The sequence below is a fragment of the Aotus nancymaae genome, unplaced genomic scaffold (genome assembly GCF_030222135.1).
Source record: "Aotus nancymaae isolate 86718 unplaced genomic scaffold, 86718_ANA_hifiasm-v0.15.2.pri h1tg000007l, whole genome shotgun sequence".
NCBI classification, from domain to species: domain Eukaryota; kingdom Metazoa; phylum Chordata; class Mammalia; order Primates; family Aotidae; genus Aotus; species Aotus nancymaae.
Genome location: NW_026988418.1, coordinates 64,742,484 through 64,762,513, shown reverse-complemented (window position 1 = coordinate 64,762,513; position 20,030 = coordinate 64,742,484). Strand labels below are relative to the sequence as shown.

Genomic DNA, 20,030 nt, shown 5'->3' with positions numbered 1-20,030 from the left:
CTGGTAAGATTCTCCAAGATGGAGAGGAGGTGGGGAAGGTGTTCCAATCTCGATGAAGCACCGAGCAGAGTGTGGAGACAGGGACATGCGTGTCATGATTGAGGCATGATGAGTGTTTCTGCCTGGTTCCTGTTTGGGAAGCTGCAGAGATAAGGCTGGGAAAGTGGATGGGGCCAGACTTCTGGTGGTCAGGAGCTTAGTCTGCAGGTAAAGGCTCCCGAGTTAGGGGTGGCCTGAAGAGGTGCTGGTTGACCATCCTGTGGGCTTCTCTGCTGGGTGCCGCCCTCCCTGCCCAGAGGCCTGCATCATAGTTGTGGAAATTGACTTTTCTCTTTCCTCCCATTCCCCTCTCCCTTCCCATTCAGGAACCAGGAATGGGTTTCACTGTTGCTATTTCTCAGAACTAATAATATACTCTTCCATGAGCAGAGTGGGGCCCACAGCCCATTCTTTCTCCCAAGAGCACCTGGCAATTCCATGATGCATTGGGCAGAGGTTTCCAGGGCTCAGGTCACTTAATGCAGAACAAATAACTGTGCAGATATGGAGGCTGGGAGTTATTCTCACCCAAATGTTCTGCTGACCTCAGCGTGTGGACAGGCCATTACATCACGCACAGGGGCCATTTTGTGGGGAGGAAGAAGAAGGGTGGGGATTTTTGCAAATGTGCAGGGCGATGCTTATTAGGTCTCCACCTCCTGGACTCTTCCACTTAAGCCATCGCTCCCTATTTGTCCTGCAGGAAATGCCCAGTCTTCTTTAGGTTCTGAGGCTTTTCAAGTGTGGACATGATTCGGTCATCTTTTGCTGAATTGCAGAATTCTAAAAATTCTAAAAAGCTTTTAGAAAACCCACGATAAGATTTCATCACTAGCTACCTGGTGCCGGATGGGGGTGACTGCCCTTGGTCTAGATTCCTTGAGCCTGGGGACTGACCCACAAAGTGGCTATAACAAGTCAGTGCCCGGCGTCACCCTGTTCTGTTAGCAGTGGTAGTTATCTGTACAGCTTTGCAGCAACCTCAATTCTTTCCTCCCCAGGAAAGAGAATTCAACTGAGGGGCATAAGAGCAGAAGGAGAGACCAAGGCAAATTTTGGAGCAGGAGTCAAAGTTTATTAAAAAGCTTTAGAGCAGTAAAGAAAGGAAGGAAAGAAAGGAAAGTCCTCTGGAAGAGGGCCAAACAGGTGACTTGAGATCAAGTGCGCAGCTTGACCTCGTGACTTGGGGTTTTATACATCGGCATACTTCCAGGATCTTGCATCATTTCTCCTGACTCCTGAGATCTTATTGGGAAGCTGCTGATCACCAGTTCCAGGTGTTTTCTACCTGCTAGGAGACTGCCTTTCGCAGGTGCTGGCTGTGACCAATTACTGCCTTATAGAGACAGTTAACAACCGCCTGACCACCACCTGATGGTCACCCAACACTCTTGATGTGTGTGTGGAGAGCCTTCTCCTGCCATGCTCATACCTGACTAGCTACCTACTGTAACAGCTTAACATAAGCTTCTGATATCCACTCAGATATGAGCACCAATAAAGCCAATTCAAGTCAATTTCTTGAGCATCTTCTACGCATTTTCTATGGACACAGAGACTAGGGAGCCCACCATTGGATGGGAGATGGAAGGATGTAATATGTGACCCTACTGTGAAAAGCACTTCAGGAGAACTCCAAAGGGATGACGCTGTGTGCTGCAGGGGGCCAGGTGGTAGGGGAGTGTAGCCCCGGGGAGTGCATGTGTGACCATCCTGGGCTCAAGTCCTGGGTCGGCTGCAAAGTGCTGTGACCTTGAGCAAGTTACTTCTCCGTGTCTCATTTTCTTCCAAAGGATTGAGGCAGAGATTCTGAGAGGGTCACGTAAGGATCAAAGATAAGAGTATCAAGTGCTGGCATGTGCTAGGCTTTCTACAAATATGATTCACAAATGACTGCAGCCGTGTGTCCTTGAATGCCTCGCCCCAGTCCATGGTCCTATTTCCTCATCTGTAAAATGTGAGATTTACAAGCTCATGGTGCTAGTCCAAATCTCAGGTGTGTACAGAGCAGCAGGTCTTTTCATCTTCTATAAATCAGCTGAATTTCTGTTGAGTTTCTGCAGTATGCCCCCATCTTTCGAGAGCACAGAAAGTGGTAGCTGAGTCTGGCATCCAAGACCATCGTCCAGGAGAGTTTGCTGCTGAGTCAGGCTGCGCCACTGGTGACGTGAAGCAGGGGCGCATCCCTCCCTTCCTCCCCCACCGGCCCTCCTGCCTATCCCTGCCTTCCTCCCCAAGGTTGAGGGAAAAATCTTGGTCATTTTTGTCAATGCCCATTGTTGTGTTTTGATCCAGCTGACGCTCCAGCATGCCAAGTCTCGGAGCTGAGCCTGGTGGTCTTTGTTGCCCCTGCCTCATTCCCCAATGCTTCCGTGCCCTGTCTGGGCCAACCCAATCTTCTGGAAGCTGCCTTAGTTATACTCCCTGAGACAGGCCACACATCCCCTCTTCTCTGGGCTTGCCACTTCCCTGGGCTACCATCATGGAGCAGGGCTCAACGCCCCGTCACTCAACACCTGCCTGTCTCTCTTGCTTCTTTCTTCTACATCCTCCAAGGAGCCTTGGGTTCTCATATGGGCTTAGTTTTAGGCAACAGTACTCTGAAAACCCTGCAGGTGACTTCTGCTTTCTGCCCTGCACACACCTTTGGTGAGGCAAAGAAAGGCAGAGCAGGCTTTTCCTTTCATGAGATAAAGAGAAAGCAGAAAACAGGCTTTTTACATAAGACTCTCAGAATATTACTGAGCCACACTAAAAATCTATAATATTTATGGTATATTTACTTAGTGTCGGACACCATGCATTTATTCCTTTAAAAATCTCTATTTCACAGATGAGCCAACAGAAGTTTAGAATGCTTAACTAAGTTTCCAGCTAATAAAAAGTGGAGCTGGGGCTGGGTGCAGTGGCTCATGCTTGTAATTCCAGTACTTTGAGAGGCCAAGGGAGGTAGATCACGAAGTCAGGTGTTTGAGACCAGCCTGACCAATGTGGTGAAATACCATCTCTACTAAAAATACAAAAATTAGCTGGATGTGGTGGCATGCACCTGTAATCCCAGCTACTCGGGAGACTGAGGCAGGAGAACCACTTGAATCTGGGAGATGGAGGTTGCAGTGAGCGGAGACTGTGCCACTGCATTCCAGTCTGGGCAACAGAGTGAGACCCTGTCTCAAAAAAAAAAAAAAAAAAAGGAGCTGAAATATAAACTTGGGTCTCTTTGATTCTTTTTAATTCTATCACATGACCTTCCCTGTACCCTAAAAGCTTTTTGCAGTTCGTGGCCTGCCTGGATAAGCTCTCCTAATGCTTTGTGTTCTCTGGGTCACAGTTCCTAATAGCGTGTGTTTCAATGCTGTTAGACTGATCCCAATCTTGTGAACAAACACAGAACAACTAGGGCTAAGGGATCGCTGATTCTTGGCTTTGAGAGTCACCTTCCAGTGGGAGGGTTGGCTGAGCCTGATGTCCAGGGTCATTGCTCAGGAGAGTTTGCTGCTGGGTTCAGGCGGGCCCACTGGTGACGTGAGGCAGAGTGGTGTGGCTCTTCTTCCTCCTGATCTTGCTAACCCCAGAGAGTTCCAGCTCTAGATGTTGCAGACAGCGCCCATTGCACACGGATATTACTATCCCGAGGGGTGCCCAGAGGTGGGGAGGAGTGAGCTCGAAACAGAGCTGCCTCCACACCTAATTTTGTAAACACATCGGGCCCTGTGATGTAGTGTGCAGTGTGTTAGACTAGGAGTCTCAGAACAGTTTCAAGCTCTGTCTTCATTCCAGGCAAACCCTTTGACCAATCTTTGCCTCCATCTCCTTGTCTGCAGGACGTCATAAGGATGTTGCCTGCTACTTAAGTGGTGGCAAAGCCATGAGCACCTACTATGCGTCACGCTTGGTGCTGGTGTGGAAGGAAGCACTGCTCAGAGGCTGGGCCATCAGCACAGGACATGCAGGCCCTGGCCTGGCAGTGTGGCCTCCTCAGGGAAGAAATCAGGAAGCAAGCTGTGCTATTGAGCGTTGACTTTGATCTCTGCTCCTGGCATTTGGGGAGGGTGGGGGTCACAAGAGAGCTGGATGTGTTTGTGGCCACTTCCCAGGGCATGGGGAGTGGCAGTGTCCTGGCCTTCTGGGGACTTGGCCATCGGCTTTGTGAAGGGATGCCGCAGGGTGGGAGGCATTGCCATGGTGAGGATCAAATCTTGCTGCATTCCTAACTTCTGTTACAAAACAGCAGTTCTGTTTATCAGCCTCCTGAGGCCCTTGCAAATCAAACGTATGCAACTCCAGAGCCTATCCCTCTCCGCAGCACCAGTGTTTTTGGGGCCACCACATGCCAGGCTTTTTGGCTGTTCCCGCCTGCTGTCTTATACCCCCACCAGGCCTCCCTCTCCACGTGGACATCTGTCCTGGGATCAGGCGGCTGGCATCGTGCTCTCCTGCTTTCCTGTGGACCTGAAGCCCTTGCCTTCCTATGTTGCCCACCTCACCCTTACTCATCCTGATTTGCCACATCCCCTGGTCCTTGGAACGGGATCTGCTCCGACAGCTTCATGGCTGCAGCCTTCGCTTTCCTTCTTACCCCAACTCTCTTTCTAGCTACAGACCTCAGAGAATCTCTGGCCTCTCTGGCCTGGACTCCAGGGGTCTCTGCTTAACACACCCCCTGCATGTTTGCTTCTGAGAGGCTCTCTCTGCACACTTGAATGGGACTCAGAGGTCGAGTCTTGGCCTAAGCTGTTCCCTATCCTGACTATCACTGCCATATTTCCCTTCTTATTCTATGTGGGGGCACTTGTCTGCTTTTCTAGTTCAGCCCTGCCCCATTCTTCCAATGCCGGTGTGATCTGGGATTGACTTAACTCTCCCCTCTTCAGCACCCTTCCACCGTGGAACCAGGGCCTATGTCCCTAGGGTTGCAGGTGGCTCCGGCCTGCCTTCTCTCTTAGACTGTGCTCTGTAGGAGTGGAGAGCACATGTGCTCTGTGTTGGAAACCCCAAGCTCCACTCACAGGAATGACAGAATGAATAATTCCTCTCTGCCACAGATGCCACTTTGGGGGAAGACTGAGTCCTCTGCCACTGGAAAATTGGGCTGGGGGCAGATTCATGGATAGCGCAGGGTGCCAGCTTCCAGTGAAGTCAGATCCCAGGAGGGGAGGCAGACAAGGTTGGAGTGGGATCTGTGGGGAGCAGGCCTCTTGCGGAGCAGAAGGTGGAACATGAAACACATTTCTGGCAGCAGCCTCCCCTGTGTTGGCTCAAGGAGTCCTATTTGGAAGTGGGGAGCAGATCAGAGAGGTCTGGGTTGACATGTCTCAGTCTGAAGACCTGGCATGTATATTTTTCAACTTTGAAGTCCCTGGAATACAGATATTCTGAGATAACACTCAGAATACCTAAGACCCATACTGATAAGGGCCACGAATGGCCTCACTCAGTGTGAGTGGCCCTTATCAGCATGAGTTGCAGGTGTTCTGAGTGTTATCTCACTGTGTTTGTGGACTGACCTGCAGTCAGGGGCTATCTCTGAAGTCTGGGCTTCCAGTCACAGGGCACCCGGCTCCCTCTATAAAGACCATGAGGTGGACGCTGGCTGGAGTAGTGGACAGCCTGCGGTCCAAGATGAGGGGCTTCGTGGTGCTCCTCGCAGTCTTTGCTCTCTCCCAGGCCAGTGGAATCAGCAGGTGAGTGTCGGAGCCCAGGGGAGGGCAAGGAGATCTCATCATTCTTTCTGGGAGGTCTGTCCTTGGTCTTCCAGCCATTGGTCCCCAGGGAGTCTTGGGAGAAATGCTGCAATTCCCAGGATAACAGCTCCCTGTCAGTCTCGCCTTTGCACGCTGGACCTTTGCTTCTGTCTACCCCTGCACTTCAGAGTGTGGTGAAAAGAACAGGAGCCAGATGGGCAGCTGGGGAGAGAGGGCATGGCTCTGGAGTCAAACCGCCTGGGGTTTGATCCCCAGCTCCATCACTAACTTAACTCTCTGTGCCTCAGTTTCCTCATCTGTTCCTAAAACTTGGATAATGGTAGTGTCCATCTCATAGGGATGTTGTGAGGATTATAGGAGTTAATATTTAAAAAATGCTTCAAACGGTACACACTGTAAAAGCTATATATGGGTTTGTTAAACAAAATTAAGTCCCCTATTGTACTAAGTCCTTTGTGGGTGAAAATAACAGGTTCTCCTCCCAAAATAATTGACATTGATGGAGCTGTTTGCTCCTAGGTGCCAAGCACTTCACTGAGTCCTTACCTACGCTATCACTAATTCTCATGGATTAAGTAGATATTATCATTTGCATTTTACAGATGAGACACTGTTGTTCAGGAAGGGATCCTAAGGAGGGCCCCTGAGCTGTCTGAGGCTGCATGGCTAGTAACGGAGGAGCTAGGACCGGGCCTCAGGTGGACTTGCACTCTTGCCATGACGTCACACGGTAACCTGCAGGTGCTCAGGTTTGAGTCTGGGCAGGCCCTGAGCACAGGGAAGGCCGGATCCCTCCCTGGGAAAGCTGGCTCCCTTAAAAGGGGTCAGGGTGCCTCCAACTGGCCAGGAATCTTTGTGGCAGTCCTGAAAATAAAGTTCCTCCAGGTCCCAGGTGCACTAGCTGCCCCAGCACTTGGGATGTGAACAACCTGCGAAGTCCGACGCTCTCTGAGAGTCTTAGCACTGCTGCCATTAGAAGGCTCTCAAACCACTTTCACATCTGTAGTCACATCTCAAGGTGTTCTTCAAACCAGTCTCACAGAGGAGGACCACATGGTTCTGAGCGGTAAAAGGGACCATGGGAATCACTGAGTTCTACTTCTGTCTACAGGAGAGGAAACTAAGACCCAGAGAGGTTGAGCCACAGGGCTGGTCAAAGGCAGGGCCAGGAGAACAGCTAGAAAGGAAGGGGTTACCTAAGGGAGCTGAAGCTCTGAGGGCTTTGAGGAGCCGCCCAAGTAGACACAGACAGGGCAGTGCCAGGTCTAGAACCAGCTTCCGCGTTTCCTCTCTTGATCTCTTCACCGTTGATCTGCTGCCATTGTCTAAAACTCAACCTTCCTCAGGAGGCCCCTGTGAGACCAGGCTCTGTGCTGAGAAACCTTTTGATAATTTTCCACCCATCTTAGGGAAAAAGCCACCCAGAGAGCAGAGAAATGGGGTTAGCAGAGGGCGGGATCATTGTGGTCGCATTTGCCAGCGTGTGGGGACGCTGTTTTCTGCTGCAGACAGTGCACTCCCGGAGGGCAGAGACGTGTCCTTTTCAGTATCATGTCCCCTGGGCCCTGTACAGTGTCTGGCACAGCAAGAATTTGGTGACCGAATGAGTAATAATATGTTTGGTGTCTTTCAAACCATGGGTTTCAAAACTCATTGGTGGGTTGCAAAACACCTCTAAAAGGTCTCCACCAGCATTAAAAAAAGAGAACGCAATAGAAGATATTAGAGAGTATTGCAGTTTGTAAGGATAGGCATTGATTTTTGAACTGATGTAAAACACATTGCTTACTTTGAGTTATGATTACAAAAAAGTTTGAAAGCCATTGACCTGGGGTCAGTGGGCCATTGATTGGAAGGCTGGCTGGGAACAGAGTGTAGGGAGTGGTTTGTGGAGCCCACTTCTGGGAGGCTGGGCAGCCTGCGGGAGATGCGCACCCTCCTCACGAATTCTTCCCCATCTCCTCAGGATTCCTCTGCACAAAGGGAAGTCACTGAGGAGGGCCTTGAAGGAGCGTGGGCTCCTGGAAGACTTCCTGAAGAATCACCAGTATGCGGTCAGCCGGAAGCACTCCAGTTCTGGGGAGGTGGCCAGCGAGTCTCTGACCAACTACCTAGACGTGAGTGACTCTGCCATCCTTTCCACTAATGAAGTGGAAAGTGCCCCTCGGCCCCTGCCTCGCCACAGCTGCTCCTCTTCCAGAAATCTTGGAGCCTGTGGTAGAGGCCGTCTCCCTGCCCTCAGTCAGCTCCACAAGGGGCTGACAACCCAGCAAAGGCAGCACTCCTGCCTGCCAGCTCCGAATGCCACCAGGAGGGTCTGAGAGGGTCTGAGCTCAGGCACCTTCCTCACACAACATCCCCAAGGGTGCATGAGCTGCTCGCCCCCCCACCATCCAACCTCACACCTGCCTTCCCAGCCAGGGAAGCCCTGTCTCAGTCTGACTCAGCAGGGATGGAGACAGCTGGTGCCATTCTGCAGCTGCCCAGGACGTGGCCGCCAGCTTGCTCTTCCTCCCACATAGGACCCAGGCAGGAGTGCTCCTGCTGCCCTGTTCTTTCCTGGAGCTTGTCTTTCCCTCAGTCGTCACTCTTGCCAGTAAACAGCCAGGCTTTTTTCTCTTCTGTGCTCTCATTTCCTTATCTAGGTCATCTTCGCTGCCCGCCCCCAGCCTCGGCTCTGACAGTGGGGAGAGCTGGCAGGGAGGCGCACATGGCAGGGGCCGCTTGGGCTGGGACTTGGGGCTCACACCTAGCTGATGCCCCACCTCTCTGTCCAGGTTCCTTTTGCCCTGGCAGGAGTGGCCCATGTCCTGCCCTGGCAGGAGTGGCCCATGTCCCACCCAGGCAGGATTTACATTTAGGTCCCAGGTCTTCTTCTGACGCGGATTCCAGCAGTGGTTGCATGGCCTGTGGGAGGATGAGGCCAAGTGTGGCTGGGGGTGGGAGCCCAGGAGAGGGCTGGAGGTCAAGAACCCTCCTCAGCATCTTCCCTGTCCTTCTGTTTCTTCTCCCTTGAGACACCCAGGCCTCTGGGAAGAAAGCACAGGGCCTCCACAAGTGCCCAAACTCCCTGCCCAGCATTAACCCACATCCTCCTGCCCCCTGGTGCTCCCACCTCTGACTCAGTGCCGTCTGCCCTCAGTGTCAGTACTTCGGGAAGATCTACATCGAGACTCCTCCCCAGGAGTTCACTGTGGTGTTTGATACAGGCTCCTCAGACCTCTGGGTGCCCTCTGTCTACTGCAACAGTGATGCCTGCTGTGAGTGACTGCTGTCTCCTGCCTCAGCGCCTCATGTTCTGATGCCCAGGCTGAGTGGCCAGGGTGGTCAGGGTGGCTGGTGGGAAACGTGGGGTGGCAGGACAGCTGGCTCTGACCTTCTCAGCCTCCCAGTGTGGTCCATCTCCTCACTCATCCTCCCAACTGACCACAGACTTGAAAGATTTGAAAACCATGGGTCTTGGCCGGTGCGGTGGGGCCGGTGCGGTGGCTCACTTCTATAATCCCAGCACTTTGGGAGGCTGAAGTAGGTGGATCACTTGAGGTCAGGAGTTCAAAACCAGCCTGGCCAACATGGTCAAACCCTGTCTCTACTAAAAATGCAAAAAATTAGCTGGCCGTGATGGCAAGCACCTGTAATTCCAGCTACTTAGGAGACTGAGGCAGGAGAATCGCTTGAACTCAGGAGGCGGAGGTTGCTGTGAGCTGAGATCGTGCAATCGCACTCCAGCCTGGGCAACAGAGATAGACTCTGTCTCAAAAAAAAAAAAATCATGAGTCTTAGCTAAAACTTAGGGACCCTTATTTTATTTTTTTGTCTCTATTGGGAGCCAAGACAAGCTGCTTACCCTTTTGGAACCTCAATTTTCGTTTCTATAAAAATGGGGCTATGATGTGCCAGCAAGAGCTGGGAGAGTGAAGTGAGAGGGTCTATTACAAATAACGCGTGTATGCTTAATACATGTTAATGATCGATTTCTCCACCAGTCCTGGGAGATTGGTGCTCTTTTTATCCCCATTTGACAGATGAGGAAATTAAGGTTTGAAGAGGAAAAGGGACTTGGCTAAGATTACTCAGCTGGTAAAAGCAAAACATTCACAGAATCTTGACTCTCTAGGGATGACTTTTCCCTTTCGTTTCTGTGTGGAAGCTACACAGGTGGCACTGGGAGCCAGAGCGGTGGGTCGAGCAGCAAAGAATAATGTTCTCTTTTCAACTGCGGGACCAAGGCTTTAGAGAGAATGGGCTGCTTATTCTCTGTAGAGAGAATTGCCAGTATCGAGGCCATATTCTCACAAGGCCTGCTGAGGGGTTCAGCCCTGGCTAGCGCTGTGAGTGGTGAGAAGATTCTAAGGGCCCCACTAACTCTGGGTCTATGTTTCAGAAAACCACCACCGCTTCGACCCGTCCAAATCCTCCACCTTCCAGAATATGGACAAGTCCCTGTCCATCCAGTATGGCACGGGCAACATGCAGGGCTTGCTGGGCTACGACACTGTCACCGTAAGTGGGGCCTTTCCCACGCGCCTTTCCCACGCGCCTTTCCCACCGGCCGCTCTCCCTCCCGCACGCTCTGGTGGCCGCACTGCCACTGTGCTGAGGAGCCCTTTGGGTGCTGCCTGCCCAGGTGACTCAGGGGGTGAGGAGAGGGATTTTAGCCAGCAGCCAGCTGTTGGCTGTCCCTTCCTCCCGCCTCTCCTTGCCGTGGCAGCACACAGAGGACTCCGAGGGCCCTCTCAGGTCCGGGTTCCCGGCTCCCTGATCCCTTTTCATGCATCCTTGACACAGTTCGTTCTGAATTCTGAGCTGGTGCTCAGTGTCCTATTATGATCTTATTTTTAAATTTCGTTTTTCTGACAGCCCTTTGAGGAAAGTATCATTATCTTCATCGTTCAAATGAGGAAACGGAGGCTTGGATATGTTGCTAACCCACCTGAAGTCACAGCTGGTGCAGGGCAGCTGAGCGTGGGGCCTCGCCTCTGACTCTCTGAGCAGTGTCACAGCTGGTGCGGGGAGCTGAGCATGGGGCCTCGCCTCTGACACTCTGAGCAGTGTCACAGCTGGTGGGGGCAGCTGAGCGTGGGGCCTCGCCTCTGACTCTCTGAACAGTGTCACAGCTGGTGCGGGGAGCTGAGCGTGGGGCCTCGCCTCTGACTCTGAGCAGTGTCATAGCTGCTGTGGGGAGCTGAGCGTGGGGCCTCGCCTCTGACTCTCTGAGCAGTGTCACAGCTGGTGCGGGGAGCTGAGCGTGGGGCCTCGCCTCTGACTCTCTGAGCAGTGTCACAGCTGGTGCGGGGAGCTGAGCGTGGGGCCTCGCCTCTGACTCTGAGCAGTGTCACAGCTGGTGCGGGGAGCTGAGCGTGGGGCCTCGCCTCTGACTCTGAGCAGTGTCACAGCTGGTGCGGGGAGCTGAGCGTGGGGCCTTGCCTCTGACTCTCTGAGCACTGCTCTTGGCTTGACCTCACACTTTGTAAGTCAGAGCAGCATCTTCTTTCAGGTCCAAAACACCTGTGCCTCTAGGATAAGGGCTCCCCTTTCCCTTGACTCTTTTTGGCCTCCAAAGTACCTAATACAGTGATGGGCACATAGTAGGTACCCAAAGCATGTTCCTTCCACATGCACCTTCTGATATGAGAACTCCAGCGATGTCTCTCGGGGCTGACCACCTTGATTTTCCTCAGGCTCTTCCATGGATCTGGCTGAAGTCTTTCTTGCTTTGAGTCCAGAAGGGCACAGTCCTTCTCTGTAGACAGTATTTTTCTTGGTGGGCAGGTGCCTGCCAGTGTGTCCTGCTCAGGCCTCCCCAGGGCTCCACGCCAGATAGCAGAGGTCTCGGCACTGCCTGCTGAGCCGCCCAGCAGTCAGGCCTTTGCCGGCCAATTCCCCTGCCCAGTCCTGCTTCGTCTGCTGGCCTGAGCCATTCACCTTCTTCCCTGCTGTTTTGGGTGCATCTTCACCGGAGAGCTGGCCTGGTGCCTGGCCATCTCAGCGGTGCTGCAGTGGGTTGCTGTCACTCACCACCTTGGGCAGGGCGTGGGGAAGAGAGCTTCATGGTCAGCCCCACTCAGTGGTTTCGTGTGGAAGCAGAACCGGTGTAGAGTGGGGCGTGTCGGACGCCCTTGCCTGCTTTGGGGCTGGCCCCACCCAGGTCTCCGTCTCTGCATGTTTGGGCCAGAGTTGTCTAGGGCCAGTGTGGGGGCTAGACTAAATGGGAAAGTCATCCCAGCTCCCTGTTTCAAGCAGGAAGGTTTTTGGGGAGGAGGAAAGATGAAGAAGTCTAGTAGCCCCATCCTGGAGCCTGGCTCAGATGATAGGAGGGAAATCAGGGTCAGGAACAGGAGAACAGAGGGGTTGCTATGGGAGCTGTGGGCAAAGCAAGGGGGGCGCTGTAGGCACAGGCCGTGGGGGACCACGGAGCTCTATTCAACCCAGGGACCCCATCCAGGAATGTCCTGAGGAGGAGCCCAGAGGAGGGGGTGCGGGGTGCTAAACTGCGAGGGGAAGGGGACCCATGGCACTGGGCACTGCAGACAGGTACTGGGCTCTGGGTTGAAGACACAGATGTTTCTCCATCAAGCTGTGTGACTTTAGGTAAGCCTCAGTTTCCTCACCTGTAAAACAGGTGTAATAATACTTACTTCAGAGGGTTATGGTGAAGATTAAACACACCAAGTATTCATTATTTGTTTGCCCTTTCATTCCCCATGCCCCATCTGTCCTCACATCCTGTTGGCCTCCTTCACAACCCATCGAGGATCTGACCACCGTGAATATCTCCCCGGGCACCTCGGGTTCTGCATGGCCGTCTCTCTCCTGTTTGACTGCAGCAGCCTCCCAGGGCACTCGCTGCTCCTGTCCTTGTCCCGCCACCATCTGACACAGCAGCCAGAGGAATCCTTTAAAAATCTAGGTCCTGGGCCAGGCATGGTAGCTCATGTCTGTAATCCCAGCACTTTGGGAGGCCGAGGCAGGTGGATCACAAGGTCAGGAGTTCGAGACCAGCCTGGCCAAGATGGTGAAACTCCATCTCTACTAAAAATCCAAAAAATCAGTTGGGTGTGGTGGCGGGTGACTGTAATCCCAGCTACTCGGGAGGCTGAGGCAGAGAATTGCTTGAACCTGGGAGGTAGAGGTTGCATTGAGCCGAGATTGCGCCACTGCACTCCAGCCAGGGCAGCAGAATGAGACCCCGTCTCAAAAAACAAGCAAGCAAACCAACCAACCAATCAACAAAGAACTAAGTCCTGCCATGCTCTCCCTTTGCTCAAAATCTTCCTCTGGCTCCTGGTCTCACTTGGAGTCAGTGAAGAACCCTCCATGACTGGGCCCCATCTCCTGGCCTCCTCTCCCCTCTCTGCTTCATTTGCTGTTCCCTGAACCCCACGTGCACCCTGGGGGACTGGACTCTCTTAGGCTGCCCTCGGCCAGCCGTGCATTTCCCACACATCTCCAGTGCTCCTTCCTTCTTCAGCCTCTGCCCAACATCATTTATCAAGGAGGCCATTTCCCACCACTGCATAAAATACCTGCTGCCTTTTTGCCTTTGCCCTGATTTATGTTTCTTCAGCGTGCTTGCTCTATCTGATGTGTTCTACATCACTTCTTTAAAAAACCTATGGCCTATCTCTCCACTGGAATCTAAGGTCCCCAGGGCAGGCAGTTTCTTTGGTTCATTGCTATGTTGGAGGCCTCCAATCACTGTTTCTTGGCAGAAAGAAAGCATGAATGCATGCACTCTTTAGCACTTAACTAAGACTATTTATTCATTCCACAAAAGCTTATGAAGCCTCATTCTCAGAACTGAGGATACAATGATGAACAAGAAGGACAAAGGGCTGCCCTCCTAGCGCTTACACTCCATTAGGGGAGAAAATGTGTAAGCAAGATGACTTTGCACAGTGTTGGACGGCATGAGCAAAACGAAACCAGAAAGCATGAAAGAGAGTGCCTGGGGGCCAGGGGCCAGGGTCAGCGGACATGATGGCTTGTTGCAGGTTGAGGCCTAGATGAAGCGATTGTAGATGCCAGGCCTCAGAAGATCTGGGGGAAGGCAGAGGGAACAGTTAGTGCAAAGGTTTTGGGGCAGGGTGAGTGGGGGGATCTGAATGAGGGGAAGACCAGCGTGGGTGCAACAGAGTGAGAGGAGGTGGGGAAGCAGAACCAGGGTGTGAGGTGGCTCCAGGACACAGGCTTCATTCTCAGTCCACTGGGATCCACCGGAGGGTTGGAGCAAGGGGCAGCAGGACTTTTATTTTGCTTTTGCTTATATTTATTTTATTTAAATTTTTAACTTTTTTCCTATTTTTTTTCAGAGACAGCATCTCACTCTGTTGTCCAGGCTAGAGTGCAGTGGTGCAATCATAGTTCATTGCAGCCTTGACCTCCAGGGCTCAAGGAATCCTCCAACCTGGCTGATTTTAAAACATATTTTTTAGAGGCAGGATCTTGCCATGTTGCCCAGGCTGGTCTCAAACTCCTTCTCTCAAGTGGTCCCCCTACCTCAGCCTCCCAGGTAGCTGGGACTACAGGTGTGCACCATTGCACTGGCTTTGATTTCCATTGTAAAGATCACCTTGGCTGCCCTGTGTGGAGGGTGGATTAGAAGGGGCAGAGTGGAAGCAGGAAGGCTGGTCCAGGTCACTTTGGTGGTCAGGACAAGAGGCAGTAGTGGTCAGAGTAGGCTGGTGGATCCAGGGAAGTGGGCAGCTTAAGAAAGTGCCAATCAATATTCAATAATCAAACACTTAGTACATGTCAATAAATGTTCAGTGTTAGTATTATTTAGTCTAAACACTGCCTTGAGGTGTAGGTATTATTATTCCCTTAAACAGATAAGGGGATTGAGGCTCGGGGAGATACTTGTCCAAGCTCACACGGTCAGCACATGGCAGAACAGGAGCCCACGCCTGGGTTTTGGAGACGTAAAGCGTGTTCATGTTCTTTTTGGACTTCCTGCTGCCTCTATGGCTGTTTGCTGGGAGGTGTTCCAGGCACAGCTGATGGGAGAGCTGCAGGCCTGCAGAGGGCCTTGGACCGTCCCTCCTCTTCCTCCTTCTTTGAGCTCAGTCCCAGCTTTTGCACAATGAGCACCTGGTCCTCCATTCCCTTCCCCCCCGCCTCATTGGAGTGATTCCTCAAAAGTCATTGCACTGACTGCTGGCAAAGGAGAGGAGGTTTTTGTTGTTGTTGTTTTGTTTTCATTTTTGTTTTCTTTCTCTTAAGGGCAAATAACTATGTTGACAATAAGAGGAAAGTCACTGGAACCGGCTCCTGACCCAGGACTGGCTGCCCCCATGCCTGGGATGTTTCTGTCTCTGGCTGTGGGACCTAGTGGGGGTCATTACGATTCTCTTGCAGGTCTCCAACATTGTGCACTCCCACCAGACTGTGGGCCTGAGCACCCAGGAGCCTGGCGACATCTTCACATACTCTGAGTTCGACGGGATCCTGGGGCTGGCCTATCCCTCTCTTGCCTCTGAGTACTCCGTGCCTGTGTTTGACAACATGATGGACAGGCACTTGGTGACCCAAGACCTGTTCTCAGTCTACATGAGCAGGTAGGAGCTGCGCCAGGCCAGGGCCTAAGTTTGATGTCCTCGTAAGGACTGTTGGCTGTGGAGAGCGTCCACTCCTTGGGGACACTGCAACTCAAGGGTAGTTGCCAGCATCCGAGCAAACCTCCTTCTTTCCAGGCACATCCAACCTCTTGTTCAAAGGTCCATGATACAGTCATTTATGCAGCCAGAGTTCACTGGACCAAAATCTGGCCTTCCTTTCTGGCATTCAAAAACACAGCCTTGGGCCGGGCGCGGTGGCTCACGCCTGTAATCCCAGCACTTTGGGAGGCTGAGGCGGATGGATCACGAGGTCAAGAGATCGAGACCATCCTGGTCAACATGGTGAAACCCCGTCTCTACTAAAAATACAAAAATTAGCTGGGCGTGGTGGCGCACGCCTGTAGTCCCAGCTACTCGGGAGGCTGAGGCAGGAGAATTGCTTGAACCCAGGAGATGGAGGTTGCGGTGAGCCGAGATCGCGCCATTGCACTCCAGCCTGGGTGACAAGAGCAAAACTCTATCTCAAAAAACAAAAGACAAAAAACAAAAGCAAAAACAAAAAACAAAAAAAACACAAAGCCTCATGTCCTACCTCTGCGTAGGGGCTTTCAGGTTCTTTTTCCCAAAGCTGCAGGGCCTCAATAACCATTTGCTGATGTCATTGAGATGCACAGACTTTTAAAGTTGTCTCCAAAGGAGTTCAATTACTCCATTGACTGAGGAGGAAGCTGAGGCCTGGGGAGGGACCGACACCCTGAGTGGTGGTGGCTGAGCCGGGTCTGGAACCCAGGGCTCCTGCTCCCAGCGCTGCACTTCCTACTCTGTCTCCTGCACCCTGTGATGACGCAGCTTGGCTCAGACCGAGGGAAGGGTGGCAGGGAGGAGAGAAGGGGACCCTCCCCAGGAGAAGTTGCTGGATGGTTGACGCAGGGGAATGAAGTTGGGGGTTAATTAGTGCATTCATTCACTCAGTAGATACTGGGCCCTTACTATGTGCAGGGGCTCTGCCAGAGATGGGGACACATCAGCAGATGAGACAAACTGGCAGCATTGCATACACTGTTGCAATCGAACAGTTGTGATAAGGGTGCCGCAGGGGAGATTTGGGTGCGTCAGAGGCTGAATAACTGGGGAAGCACCAGCTGAGGGCGGCCGGGCAGGCTTTGCTGAGGGAGGAGTGGGCGTTGTCCAGGGAGAAAGGATACACCAGAGCCGGGAGCTGGGATGGGCTGGATGAGTTCTCGGAACCCAGGGCAGGGCTCCGGAAGTGGGTGGGTACAGTGTATGTTTCCCAGCCTGTGTGAGACACGGCCCCAGGAGGAACTGAGGGGATTTGCGTTTGGGTGACAGTTTCAATCCAAAGTGTAGATTTTGTTGAAGACCCCCCTGTCCCACTGGAAGCAGAAAGCCCTGGGTGGCAACCAACAGGAAGTAGGGGCATAGGGAGCAGCTGGGCACACCTGTGGGTGGCTGGGGCAGAGCCTGGCAGTCTGGGGACCTGTGGGGTGGATTACTTCTATGGGGTCGGCGTGGGGGCTGCAGCGCTCAGGAGAAAAAATGCTGCCGCTGACATCAGAGCAAGCCCAGTGGAGGAGGAGTCAGAGGAGGCTGCAGATCTCATCTGAAGCGTGGGGTGGGAGTAGGGCCGAGGAGGGTGGGCTGGGTCTCAGGGGCGTCGGCCCCACGGTGGGGCTGGGCACGTCTTTTCTGAGCCTCGCTGAAACAGCGCCCTGCACCTTGGTTTCAGGAATGAGCAGGGCAGCATGCTCATGCTGGGGGCCATTGACCCGTCCTACTACACAGGCTCCCTGCACTGGATACCCGTGACTGTGCAAGAATACTGGCAGTTCACTGTGTACAGGTGGGTGAGCAGCCACGTGGTGTGGGCCTCAGCCAGAGGCTGATCCAGATGTGGGGATGTGAGGACCGGGGCGTCAGGCCACACACTCTGAGGACTGCAGCACAGCAGCTCCTAAGACCACCCACGAGAATCCGAACTGGACACTTCCAAGGCCAGTGACCTTTGTTGGTGCTAGTGCCACATATTCTCCTGCGCGTTAGGAACAAGACCAGCTACCTTGATGGGGCACCTACCGTCTGCTAGGCACTGTGCCGAATGATTGTATGACTGTCTCACGTATTCCTCACTGAGACCCCATGAGGTGGGTGCTGCTGTTACCCCACTTTACAATGCACTAACCTCGAGTTTGAACCTCACGACCATCCCTTGAGGAAGTCATGGAAGCGGTTATTAATGTACCCATTTTGTAGATGGGAAGCGTGAGTATACAAGGGTTGGGTAACTGGCTGGAGACACACAGCAAGTAAATGGGAGAGTAAAAGCTGGAAACCAGATCTCAGGCAAGGGGTAAGGTACTCGCTCTACCCCTTGATGCGGGTGCATTTGTTGTTTTATTAAAGTTTCTGTTTCATGGAAGGTGGGATGTCCTTAGTTTAGCCACTGAGTTGGAAGTAAATGGTTTTAGGTCTTTTCTCTGTGCTAAGTACTGGGGGCTCCAGGAAGAGGCCCCAGGGAAGGGGCTGAGGGCTGGGGGCCTTCCCTCCCTACTACAGATCCCGGCAGGGGAGAGTGGGAAGGACCTGGGGAGGGAGGGCTGGGATGAGGCCATCCTGTGTACCCTGGGCAGTGTCACCGTCGACGGCGTGGTGGTGGCCTGTGACGGCGGCTGTCAGGTTATCCTGGACACCGGCACCTCCATGCTGGTGGGGCCAGGCAGCGACATCTTCAACATCCAGCAGGCCATTGGAGCCACCGCGGGCCAGTATGGTGAGGTGAGGCCAGGCCCCACCGCCCCACGAGGTTCCATGGAAGTGGGCGCCCCTTCACACAAATGAGATGATGCAGGGGTGGTGAGGGAGCTCGTTTCCCAGCCAAGGTTGCGGTTTCTCCAGAGGCCTTTGCGGGGGCCTTTGGCTTTGGCTCCGTTGCTGTGGGAGCCCCCATGCCTCACGTGGCAGCTGCCATCTGACCTCCTGTTCCTCTGGGAGCAGTGCCCTCCCTGACACACTGGCCTGTGCTGTGCCCCTTGTTTCTCTTCCACCCCCAAGCCTGCCCCTCTCCCCTCGATAGCCAAGTGCTCCCAGCTTCCCTGTGAGCTCTGGCTGGGCCTAGGCGGGGAGACACTGAGGCAAGCCCCCTGGGTCCCAAGCATAGGTCTGTCCCTGGGTTCATGACAGCTGTGACTCTTTTGAGAACCATGTCTAGGGACCAGGCCTCACCCTGAGCGCCTCCTTGTGGTCCTGGGTGTAGGCAGGGCCCACTGCCCACCCGATGGCTCACGAGGTGGCGGGAGGGGTTCTGGGCCTCTGCCAGTTGGGTTACACCCTCGCCGCTTCTAAGAGGACCTCCCTGGGTTCTTTAGTTTGACATTGACTGCGGGAGACTGAGTGGCATGCCCACGGTTGTCTGAGATCAACGACGAGAAGTACCCACTGCCACCCTCCACCTACACCAGCCAGGTACGAGTCCCAGAGAGGAAGCCCGGGCTCCTCCTCACCCTTCTTCCTTACCAGCTGCCTCCCCCAGCTCCCAGTTGGGCCCCTGGTGAGGCCGTGATGGTGGTGATAAGAAGTGGCATGGACTCCACAGAGAATGGAGGGGCATGCATTTGGACCAACCGGCCCTTCTGACTGGGCCATGTTGTCTTGGGGCTTCATTTGTGGCCACTTCAGCCTCATTCTGGGAAAAATGGGGAACAGGAGGGACGGCGCACCAAGGTGTGAGGGAGGTTGGGGTAGGTAGGCCCGCAGCTCCCCGTGGGAACCTCCCTCCCTGCTCAAGCTTCTAAGTCCCAGGGCCTAGATCTCTGTCCAGGGTTTGCTTAGCCAGCCTGGGATGGGTGGGTCCCAGCCCTTGGCCCCACTGACCTGCTCTAGCCGGCCATCAGGGCAGTAGGTGCTGAGAGCAGGAGGCAGGGGCTGGGGAGGGCGAGTGGTGGGGAGTGGGGTGCCGTGCAGGGAACGGGGCTCAGGATGCCGGGACCCCACCTGTGATCTTGGATTGTGTCATTTCATTTTTTGAATCTTCATTTCTTCATCTGTTGAGAGATGAATCCGATACTTAATTGTTTATCTGAGAAGGTCATTTCAAGGAAAAAATGGAGTCACAGAGGAGGAGCAGCTGTGGGTGGGGTATAAAACATCCATCTTTAGGCACAGCAAATGGGATTGGGACCAGCGCCATCTCCGCCTTGCCTTTCCCGGGACCAGGGCTTCTGCACCAGTGGTTTCCAGGGTGACTATGGTTCCCAGCAGTGGATCCTGGGGGATGTCTTCAGCCGGGAGTATTACAGCGTCTTTGACAGGGCCAGTAACCGCGTGGGGCTGGCCAAGGCAATCTGAGTGCATCACCAGCTACCGACCTCGATGTGACCAAACACACACACGCACACAGAGGGGATGTGCAGACAGATGGTTCCCAATAAACACCGCACTTCTGCAAAGCCTGACTTATCTTGTTGTCACTGGGGCTGAAGCCCTGCGCCGTTGTGGGGGTGATGTGACTGCCAGGTGGTGTGTGGGCACAGCGGGGACTACGTGGTGGGGAGGGTTGGTGGGTGGAGACTACCTTGAGGGCAATGGTTATTTCAGGCTCAGGTCAGGGACCACCAAGGCACGCCTTACCTACCTGTCCTTCATTCTAGAGCTTTCTGGGCAAAGGGCACAGGAGGGGACACCCTCGTAAGTTAAGACTTGTTTGTTCCTGGGG

At 53.5% G+C, this 20,030-nt stretch overlaps 1 protein-coding gene across 1 annotated transcript; it reads left to right on the top strand.

Annotated features, from left to right (window-relative positions):
• The first annotated feature begins 5,661 nt into the window (after positions 1 to 5,661).
• On the top strand, positions 5,662 to 19,663 carry LOC105727875 (chymosin-like). Its single transcript, XM_012468016.2, is given in 10 exon segments — positions 5,662 to 5,723; positions 7,711 to 7,861; positions 8,887 to 9,004; positions 10,129 to 10,247; positions 15,102 to 15,301; positions 17,049 to 17,162; positions 17,950 to 18,094; positions 18,685 to 18,728; positions 18,730 to 18,787; positions 19,532 to 19,663. Coding segments are annotated over 10 exon segments (1,143 nt in total).
• Positions 19,664 to 20,030: the final 367 nt, after the last annotated feature.